The sequence below is a fragment of the Mustela erminea genome, chromosome 9 (assembly GCF_009829155.1).
Source record: "Mustela erminea isolate mMusErm1 chromosome 9, mMusErm1.Pri, whole genome shotgun sequence".
NCBI lineage: Eukaryota > Metazoa > Chordata > Mammalia > Carnivora > Mustelidae > Mustela > Mustela erminea.
This window is the reverse complement of record NC_045622.1, coordinates 59,612,099-59,623,712: the sequence shown is the minus strand read 5'-3', so window position 1 is coordinate 59,623,712 and position 11,614 is coordinate 59,612,099. Positions and strand designations below refer to the sequence as shown.

The following is an 11,614-nucleotide window of genomic DNA, read 5'->3' as shown; positions in this document are numbered from 1 at the left end:
ATGGAAACAAATGATAATGAAAATACAACGGTTCTAAATCTGTGGGATACAACATAGGCAGTCCTGAGAGGAAAATATATAGCGGTACAAGCCTCTCTCAAGAAACAAGAAAGGTCTCAGGTACACAACCTAACCCTCCACCTAAAGGAGCTGGAGAAAGAACAAGAAAGAAACCCTAAGCCCAGCAGGAGAAGAGAAATCATAAAGATCAGAGCAGAAATCAATGAAATAGAAACCAAAAAAAAAAAAAAAAAAAACCAATAGAGCAAATCAACCAAACTAGGAGCTGGTTCTTTAAAAGAATTAATAAAATTGATAAACCCCTGGCCAGACTTATCAAAAAGAAAAGAGAAAGGACCCAAATAAATAAAATCATGAATGAAAGAGGAGAGATCACAACTAACACCAAAGAAATACAACTATTATAAGAACATACTATGATCAACTCTACGCCAATAAATTTGACAATCTGGAAGAAATGGATGCATTCCTAGAAACATATAAACTACCACAACTGAACCAGGAAGAAATAGAAAGCCTGAACAGACCCATAACCAGTAAGGAGATTGAAACAGTCATTAAAAATCTCCAAACAAACAAAAGCCCAGGGCCAGACGGCTTCCCAGGGGAATTCTACCAAACATTTAAAGAAGAACTAATTCCTATTCTCCTGAAACTGTTCCAAAAAATAGGAATGGAAGGAAAACTTCCAAACTCATTTTATGAGGCCAGGATCACCTTGATCCCAAGACCATACAAGGATCCCATCAGAAAAGAGAGCTATAGACCAATATCCTTGATGAACTCAGATGCGAAAATACTCAACAAAATACTAGCCAATAGGATTCCTCAGTACATTAAAAGGATTATTCACCACGACCAAGTGGGATTTATTCCAGGGCTGCAAGGTTGGGTCAACATCCGCAAATCAGTCAATGTGATACAACACATCAATAAAAGAAAGAACAAGAACCATATGATACTCTCAAGAGATGCTGAAAAAGCATTTGACAAAGTACAGCATCCCTTCCTGATCAAAACTCTTCTAAGTGTAGGGATGGAGGGCACATACCTCAATATCATCAAAGCCATCTATGAAAAACCCACCGCAAATATCATTCTCAATGGAGAAAAACTGAAAGCTTTTCCACTAAGGTCAGGAACACGGCAGGGATGTCCATTATCACCACTGCTATTCAACATAGTACTAGAGGTCCTAGCCTCAGCAATCAGACAACAAAAGGAAATTAAAGGCATCCAAATCGGCAAAGAAGAAGTCAAATTATCACTCTTCGCAGATGATATGATACTATATGTGGAAAACCCAAAAGACTCCACTCCAAAAATGCTAGAACCTAAACAGGAATTCAGTAAAGAGTCAGGATATCAAATCAATGCACAGAAATCAGTTGCATTTCTCTACACCAACAGCAAGACAGAAGAAAGAGAAATTAAGGAGTCAATCCCATTCACAATTGCACCCAAAACCATAAGATACCTAGGAATAAACCTAACCAAAGAGGCACAGAATCTATACTCAGAAAACTATAAAGTACTCATGAAAGAAATTGAGGAAGACACAAAGAAATGGAAAAATGTTCCATGCTCCTGGATTGGAAGAATAAATATTGTGAAAATGTCTATGCTACCTAAAGCAATCTACACATTTAATGCAATTCCTATCAAAGTACCATCCATCTTTTTCAAAGAAATGGAACAAATAATTCTAAAATTTATATGGAACCAGAAAAGACCTCGAATAGCCAAAGGGATATTGAAAAAGAAAGCCAACATTGGTGGCATCACAATTCCGGACTTCAAGCTCTATTACAAAGCTGTCATCATCAAGACAGCATGGTACTGGCACAAAAACAGACACATAGATCAATGGAACAGAATAGAGAGCCCAGAAATAGGCCCTCAACTCTACAGTCAACTAATCTTCGACAAAGCAGGAAAGAATGTCCAATGGAAAAAAGACAGCCTCTTCAATAAATGGTGCTGGGAAAATTGGACAGCCACATGCAGAAAAATGAAATTGGACCATTTCCTTACACCACACACAAAAATAGACTCAAAATGGATGAAGGACCTCAATGTGCGAAAGGAATCCATCAAAATCCTTGAGGAGAACACAGGCAGCAACCTCTTCAACCTCAGCCGCAGCAACATCTTCCTAGGAACAACGCCAAAGGCAAGGGAAGCAAGGGCAAAAATGAACTATTGGGATTTCATCAAGATCAAAAGCTTTTGCACAGCAAAGGAAACAGTTAACAAAATCAAAAGACAACTGACAGAATGGGAGAAGATATTTGCAAACGACATATCAGATAAAGGACTAGTGTCCAGAATCTATAAAGAACTTAGCAAACTCAACACCCAACGAACAAATAATCCAATCAAGAAATGGGCAGAGGACATGAACAGACATTTCTGCAAAGAAGACATCCAGATGGCCAACAGACACATGAAAAAGTGGTCTATATCACTCGGCATTCAGGGAAATACAAATCAAAACCACAATGAGATATCACCTCACACCAGTCAGAATGTCTAAAATCAACAAGTCAGGAAATGACAGATGCTGGCGAGGATGTGGAGAAAGGGGAACCCTCCTACACTGTTGGTGGGAATGCAAGCTGGTGCAACCACTCTGGAAAACAGCATGGAGGTTCCTCAAAATGTTGAAAATAGAACTGCCCTATGACCCAGCAATTGTACTATCGGGTATTTACCCTAAAGATACAAACGTAGTGATCCAAAAGGGCACGTGCACCCGAATGTTTATAGCAGCAATGTCCACAATAGCCAAACTATGGAAAGAACCTAGATGTCCATCAACAGATGAATGGATCACGAAGATGTGGTATATATACACAATGGAATACTATGCAGCCATCAAAAGAAATGAAATCTTGCCATTTGCGACAACATGGATGGAACTAGAGCGTATCATGCTTAGCGAAATAAGTCAAGCAGAGAAAGACAACTATCATATGATCTCCCTGATATGAGGAAGTGGTGATGCAACATGGGGGCTTAAGTGTGTAGGAGAAGAATAAATGAAACAAGATGGGATTGGGAGGGAGACAAACCATAAGTGACTCTTAATCTCACAAAACAAACTGAGGGTTACTGGGGGGAGGGGGTTTGGGAGAAGGGGGTGGGATTATGGACATTGGGGAGGGTATGTGCTTTGGTGAGTGCTGTGAAGTGTGTAAACCTGGTGATTCACAGACCTGTACCCCTGGGGATAAAAATATATGTTTATAAAAAATAAAAAATTAAAAAAAATGTAAGACTGGTGAATCACAGACTTGTACCCCTGAAACAAATAATACATTATGTATTTATTTAAAAAAAATGAAAAAAAGTAAACAAATTTTCTATATTTAAATAATAATTAATAATAAAATTGTTTGTTCTTCTTTTTCTTCTTTTGTATCTTTATACCCTTACATATATTTCTGGCCAAGCTTGTCAGCAGGACTTGTGTTCTCTCTTCCTCTGGAATTCTGATGAAGTTTCCAAGGATAATTATTCTTAGTTAATTGCTCCCTGAAATATTCTGTCTCACCCTGCCTCCCATGATGATCAGTTAAAAATCATATAAAAGAAAGTACTAACAATGCTTATGGCCTGTTTAGAAGGAAACAGCAAGGAAGGGGAGGCATGGATTGATGTGTCTGCCTCCAGTTCACCTGGTAAGAAAGTATCTGATAAATAGGATCAGTTGAGTTACTTTTAATGCTCTCCTGGTAACTGCCTTGCACCAGGTTGGAAAAGCTGCTTATTAACAACTCAGCTCTGCTTTCAGAGGCATTACATTTGTATCTTGAAATTTGCTCATAGTGTCAGTATTTAAACTCAAGAAATTGGCAACTGATACAGATCAGGCCATTTTACACAGAGAGTTGTTTTTTAAACATTTATTAGCATTCCACTGGTTATACCTAACCAAGAGCACCAACCCACTATGAGAAGAAGACTTCACCTTCATGCACTGTCTCTATCTCAAGCTTCATCCTGAATTCCACATCTGGTTCCTCACGTTTACACCCAAGGCTCTGCTACAGGTTGTAGAGTTAAGTGTTAATGAACTTATTCCCAAATAATGAACTCTAGCCCTAACCTCCATCCTTGCCATCATATTCAGCTTGTGAGATCCTGAAGGTTGTGGACCCCAGGTTCCAGCAGGAGACACTTACCCTTCTACAAAATACAGAGCAACTTTCCCCATCATCCATGGGTAGTAGATGGAGAAAGAGTGAACTGGTAAGTTAAAAAAAGGACATTAGAAAATACTAAAAACTGGGGCTTCTGGGTGACTCAGTGAGTAAAAACCTCTGCCCTTTGGCTCAGGTCATGATCCCAGGGTCTTGGGATCGAGTCCCACATCGGGCTCTCTGCTCGGCAGGGAGCCTGCTTCCCCCTCCCTCTATGCCTGCTTGTCTGCCTACTTGTGATCTCTGTCAAATAAATAAATGAAATATTAAAAAAAAAAGAAAATACTAAAAACTGGGAGAAACTAGCCCTGTTTTCTAATACTTAACTGTTCCTTTTATTTCCTGTGTTGAGTGTTTACTGTTCCAAATATGACAAACAATTTACATACATTATCCTATGTAACTATTATTGTGTTTGTATCAAATATCTGGATCTCAGATATCCCAAGATCACAATTCTATTAAGTTTTAGAATCATGAATTTTCTTTATTACTGTGTTATATTCCTTTTGCTACTTATATTCACTCCTCTACAAACGGCAGAAAATTACCAGATCTTTCTTCAGTCTTCAATTTCCATGGAAAGCTGTCATTTCCATACTTATTATCACTGGCTTTCACTGCCATATATGGCCCAGTGGAGATTTCTGTTCGTGCCTTTTGTGTTTGGCGTGTAGCCCATGGAGATACACTCTTCTACATGTCTAAACAGATTTCTCTTCCACACGGGATGTTTCAGAAATAAGTTTCCCATCTCTTTGGCAAGAAAATGTTTTAAATAAGACTATCAAGAGAATGAAATTTGATGTATAATAACTTACCAGAGATTTATATTCTCCAGACCCCATGTGCTTCCCTGTGTCTTCCAAAGAAGTCTCACCATGACGTTTTCAATGGGTCCCTTGCATTGACACCTGCGACATTCACTCTTGTTGGCATTCCAGGACTAGAGGCAGAGCACATCTGGGTATCCATCCCTTTCTGCCTTTTATACATCATCATCTTCCTAGGAAATGGCATCATTCTTCATATTATCTGGATTGATCCTGCTTTGCACCAACCCATGTACTTCTTTTTGGCCATGCTAGCGTTTGTTGAACTTGGGGTCTCTGCTTCCACCATGCCCACTGTGTTAGGAATTTTCCTCTGTGGAATTAATGATGTCAGTTTGGTGGTTGTCTGCTCCAGATGTTTTCAATGCACTCTTTTACCATCATGGAGTCAGGTGTCCTTCTGGCTATGTCTGTAGACTGTTTTGTGGCCATCTACAGCCCTCTACACTATACAACCATCCTGACAATCCCCCGCATCATTGGGATGGGTGTCACCACTGCCTTTCGAAGTGTGGTGCTCATGTTTCCACTGCTCTTCCTCCTTTCTGTGGCCACAATAACCTCACACACTCTTACTGTCTCCATTCAGATCTCATCAAATTACCCTGTGGAGACACCCGCCCCAATAGCATCCTGGGTCTGTTTGTCATTACCTCCACATTTGGGCTGGACTCATTGCTCATTGTGGTTTCTTATGTGTTGATTCTTCACACTGTACTAGGAATAGCTTCTGGAACTGGGAGGTGGAGGGCACTTAACACATGTGTGTCACACATCTGTGCTGTTCTTATGTACTATGTGCCCATGATCAGCCTCTCCTTGCTGAATCGCTTTGGGCGACACTTACCTCCACTCCTCCAGACTGTCATGGCCAATGCCTACCTCTTCTTCCCACCCATGGTCAACCCCATCGTCTATAGTATAAAAACTAAGAAAATTCGCAATAGCATTGTTCGCACACTGACTAGAAAGAGGCATGGGGTCTAATCCAGACAGGTAATATCTTAAGAATGTAGAAATTTGGATCAGACCTTATTGCCTGGATGTTACTTCAGCAAATAGGAAAAATTCCATAATTTATTATTGCTTAGGAGAAAGCTGTGGGCTTTAGCAGATGGAGAAATGAAAAATAGTCTCACCCTTTCTCTCTGAAAATACAGAATGTGATTACTTTGATGTAAGCTTCTAGAAGGAGGCACAGTCCCCAGGCTTTAACCTGGTAAAGACCTTGCTCAACTATTCAGTCCTTAAATACATGATTCATTTGTTTTTGCCCCTTGGAAATAGGTAGAATGGTCCTAGGGAGGTATGTATTTCCAAGTACATACAATTTAGTGATACATATTTGTCATACATTTTGTGAGGACACAAAAGAGTGTGTATAGTATGGGAGTATATAGAGTGTGGGAGATAGAAAAACAACATAGAAAAACAATTATAGAAGCTGGATGATGGGTGGATGGAGTTTCTTTATTATGCTCATTTTGTAATAAGTAAAAGCTTTTGTAATAAAAATTTAAAAATGTACTGTGTAGAAATGAATCTTAAGATTAAGTATTCATTGAATGTATGTTGTGAAGCAGTGTTATATCTAGAGCAGCAGGTTATACAGATGGACACTACAACCAGAGTGCCAGATTATGGAGTTCCACATTTATTTGACAGAAGCTATATATGGTGTACCATACTAAGTGATTTACATAGATGAAGATCATTTAATTCATAGAACAGGTATATGAAGCTATTTTCAGTATTTTCTACATCATGCAGATATGGAAATGAAAACATAGAGAAGTCAAGTGTAATTCTCCAAATCACAGTTCCCTGTGGCAGAATCTGGATTCTAAACTAGACAACACAAAAAACTAAATTTTCAACGAATAGTATTATGAGTGTTTCCATATCTTAAAATTCAAATATAATTAATTATAATTAACTAATTATAGTCTGTAATGATGACACCTAAATATTTCTTCAAGGGAATATTTATACAATGGGGCTCCACTTAAAACAGTCTGGCTTCCAAGGAATTCTCTTCTTCTTTATTCCCCACAACCACCAGAAACATCACCCATGATACTATGGGTCAAACTTTCATTCTTACACTGATGATAAAGAATTGTTGAAAACAGCAACTCAATTTTATTTGTAATGTTTTATTACATGTCATTCCTTGTGACTTTAGTCCTTGCAGGTGACAGACTTAATTCACTCTGAGGATCACACCAAGAATCTGCCTCATCTCATTGTTGTACAAATCAGTTTAGGCTAATTCATGCTACAGTAAAAAATAGCACCCAAATCTCAAGGGACTAAACATAAAATTTTCCTCTCTCAGCTACATTTACAGTGTAGATAGAGGGTGGAGGGTGAATTTATGCACCATTTAAGTATCAGTAAGAGAATTTGGTAGAGCCTCTTAACATTTCAATATGAAGCTCTTAGAATAGATGTTGCATGTAAACAAAAAGAAGGTAATTAAGCACCAGAATGTTAATGCTTTCATCTATAAGTGACACATCAATTGTGCTCATATTCACTTATGCAGAGGATGTTGAAAAGCCACAAAATTACAGATGTAAAGAGGAGAAGAGAAGGAAACCAAGAAATATTGGTAAACAGCATGAGTGTGTGATTGTGAATATACCATCAAGGTCTGACAGGAAAAAGGAAATAATTATATCACAAATTTACTGAACTTGTTTGAGCATAAGATACTCTCAGTGGCACAGAGAAAACAGGATGCCAAAATTATGTTATCACCCCAATCTGAAAAGCCAGGATAAAAACAAACAAAACAAAACAAAACAAAAACACCTAAAATACTAACAGGCCCAGAAACATCACAAAAATGAAACAGATGAGATATAAAACAATAGAGACTAGTGAGGACAGAAGTAGAATGAAGAGATATTTCCCCTTATGAAGAAGGCAGATACCATTCAGTTCCAGACAACTTTTATCTTTTAGGAATAAAAGTCCAATGTTAACTCATTTTTTAAAAGTTTATTTTATTTTTTTTTTATTTTATGCTGCTGTGAACAATATTGTTATGATGATTAGGGTGGAAATCCTGTACAAGCTAATATTTTTATGGCTCTTGGGTAAGTACCAGGAGTGGGAATGCTGGGTCTTAGGCTATATGTAAGGATAACTTTTAAAACAAATTCCAAACCACTTTCTAAGTAGCTCCACAATTTTACATTACCATCAGCAGTATGTGAGAATTCCAGATGCTCCACAGTATTCAGCAAAATCAGTCTTTAATTTCGTCTGTTGTAGCTGGTGTGTAGATATATCTCACTGTGATTTTTTTTTAAATTTTTTTATTTATTTGTTATAGAGAGAGAGAGAGATACAGAGCGCAAGCACAGGCAGACAGAGTGGCAGGCTAGAGGCAGAGGGAGAAGCAGGCTCCCTGCCGAGCAAGGAGCCCGATGTGGGACTCGATCCCAGGACGCTGGGATCACGACCTGAGCCGAAGGCAGCCGCTTAACCAACTGAGCCACCCGGGCGTCCCTCACTGTGATTTTTAAAAAGATTTTATTACCTATTTCAGAGAGAGAGCACAAGCAGTGAGAAGGGGCAGAGGGAGAAGTAGACACCCTGTTGAGCAGGGAGCCCTAAAGATGTGGGGCTCAATCCCAGGACCCCAAGATCATGACCTGAACAAAAGGCAGACCCTTAACTGACTGAGCCACCCAGGTGCCCCACCTCCTTGTGATTTTCGTAAGCATCCTCTAATGACTGAACATGCTGAGACCATTTTCATGAGCTTATTGCCCATTCGTTATCTTTCTGTGTGGGTATGTGCAGTGACTTCGAATCTTTTGGACATAGCTTAATATTCCTAAATATATATATATATAAATATATATATATAAATATATATATATATATATATATATGAAGATTTTATTTATTTATTTGACAGACAGAGATCACAAGTAGGCAGAGAGGCAGGCAGAGAGATAGGAATGAAGCAGGCTCCCTGCTGAGCAGAGGGCCTGATGCCGGGACTCCATCCCAGGACCCTGAGACCATGACCTGAGCTGAAGGCAGAGGCTTTAACCCACTGAGCCACCCAGGGGCCCCACCTAAATATATTTAAATAGACTGAATATTTCTGGCTTCATAAATAAAATTTAAGTTAGTTTGTCTCTACATGTTTCATTTTGAGATGATAAGCCTGTCTTAGCAATATGCTCTCAGCTGTGCTACCAATATCATGGGATAATGAGAAAATAGCTTTAAAGAGTTACTAAAGAGAGAATTTAGAGAAAAAAAATTGTCTTTTTTATTGAAAATGTTTTTACCTGTCTTAGGTACAAATAATTGATTAGATATGTGTTTTACAAGTATTTTCTTCAGTTCGTGGCTTGTTTTAATCTTCTTAATAGCATCTTTGAAAGAATAATGTATTTTTAAATGGTAATAAAGTCCAATTTATCAGTTATTTCTCTTATTTTATGCTTTTTTATCCTTTCTAAGAAATGTTTGCCTAATTATGAGGTCACAAAAATGTTCTGGTATCTTCTAGCAATTTTATAATTTTAGATATTTTGTTTAGGCTTATAATACACTTTAAGTTAATTGTTATATAGAAAATGGTTGATATTTTTGGTTATGAATATCAAGTTGTTTCAGCATTATTTGTAGAGAAGACTAGATTTTCTCTATTGGACAACCTTGATATTGTTTTTGAGAATCAATTGACCCCATACATAGACATTAATTTCTTGACTCAATTCCATATGATTTATCAGTGATTTTGATAATATGAATCACTTAATGACTAGATTACTCAAAAAAAAGATGGACAGGAAATAAATGTAATTGATTTTTCTCTGCTAAACAACCTGATTGCAATATCAATATATGCTTCATAATGAACACATAACAATATTTTTGAGAAAAAATTTTGAATGATGATCTTTTAAAGATGATTCATTTGCCTACCCTCTGAAAAAACCCACAAAATTGAGAGAAAAGTGAAAATTAATAGATATTGATCTATTTGTGAAACTATTTCCTGATATTACAATAAAGTGGGAAAAAGTTTTCCTTTCTACAGACAAAAGAAAAGGTCAAGATAGTCTTTCAAAGTATGTTTAACATGAACTGAAATTTGGATATGACATGCCAACTCAGGAACAGAATCAGGATATGTGCTGAAAATATTGTTATAAGAGTTGGCATAATAAAATTGATACCCCAGTTATTTTGAGAGATTCAATTACCAGCAATATTGTATAGTTTGAGAGTGAAAAGGAACCAAGATGGGATATTGGGGAAGCAGCACCAAAATTTAAATAAAATCAGTAGAATAGAAGAAGAGGAGAGAAACAAAAGACAAGCTAGTCTAAATAGTTCTTCAGTGCTCATTCTCAAGAATGAACAAATGAAATGTCCACAAAAGCTAAACTATGGAAGAAGCCTAGATGTCCATCAGCAGATGAATGGATAAAGAAGATGTGGTATATAAATACAGTGGAATACTATGCAGACATTAAAAAACTGACACCTTGCATTCGCAACAATGTGGATGGAACTAGAGGGTATTATGCTAAGTGAAATAAGTCAATCAGAGAAAGACAATTATTACATGATTTCACTGATAGGAGGAATTTGAGAAACAAGACAGAAGATCATAAGGGAAGGGAAGAAAAAATGAAACAATATGAAACTAGAGAGGGAGATGAACCATAAGATTCTTAATTTCAGGAAACAAACTGAGGGTTGCTGGAGAGGAAGGGGGTGGGAGGGATGGGGTGGCTGGGGGATGGACATTGGGGAGGGTCTGTGCTATGGTGAGTGTTGTGAATTGTGTAAGACTGATGAATCACAGACCCGTACCCCTGAAACAAATAATACATTATATGTTAATGTAAAAAAATCATTCCCCTCCTCCCAGAAAACACTGAGCTAATGATTAGCTAACATGTGCTAGTCTGACCTCTGAATCAATTCTATTCAACATGAATCAGTATCATTGTATCTGTCTCCTTCATAGATGAAATTCGAGAAAGAGCATCTAAGGTCCTCTTTTTATCTTTAGCTCTTCTCCCCAAAATCCATTTTGAATGCCTCCTCCATCCTACTGAAAGGATTCCTCCTAAATTTACCAGCATCTCTGTTACCTCAAGTACCTCTTAAGTTAAAAGCATACGAGAAAGTCTAGAAACCAGGTGCATGATGTCAAGGAGAATGTCATGTGCATAAGTATATCTTAGAATTAATCATTTATTCTAATGATAAAAGATCTATGAATTTTTTCCCCTATATTTCTAAAAATTTGAAAGCATGTTTATCTTCCTCTTTACTTGCCTCAAGAGTAGATGACATGATTCCTCTACGTCTTTGAGGAATTAAACACCTGCATTTTGAGAGAAGGGGGGAGGCAAAGAAGAGGAAGGTATAAAGGGAGGGATAGAGAAAAATTTCATCTAATGGACAACAACCCGCCCAGAGCTTAGTACAGAAGGATTTAGAAATGTCCATCATAGCTAGACATTCTGAGAATATTACTGAATTTATGAACATAGCTTCAATAAA

The 11,614-nt window shown here is 37.5% G+C and overlaps 1 protein-coding gene across 1 annotated transcript; it reads left to right on the top strand.

The window, feature by feature from the left end:
• The first annotated feature begins 5,031 nt into the window (after window positions 1-5,031).
• LOC116599796 (olfactory receptor 51G2-like) lies at window positions 5,032-6,046 on the top strand. The gene is given in 3 exon segments (XM_032359770.1): window positions 5,032-5,389; window positions 5,392-5,595; window positions 5,598-6,046. Coding segments are annotated over 3 exon segments (1,011 nt in total).
• The last annotated feature ends 5,568 nt before the right edge of the window (window positions 6,047-11,614 follow it).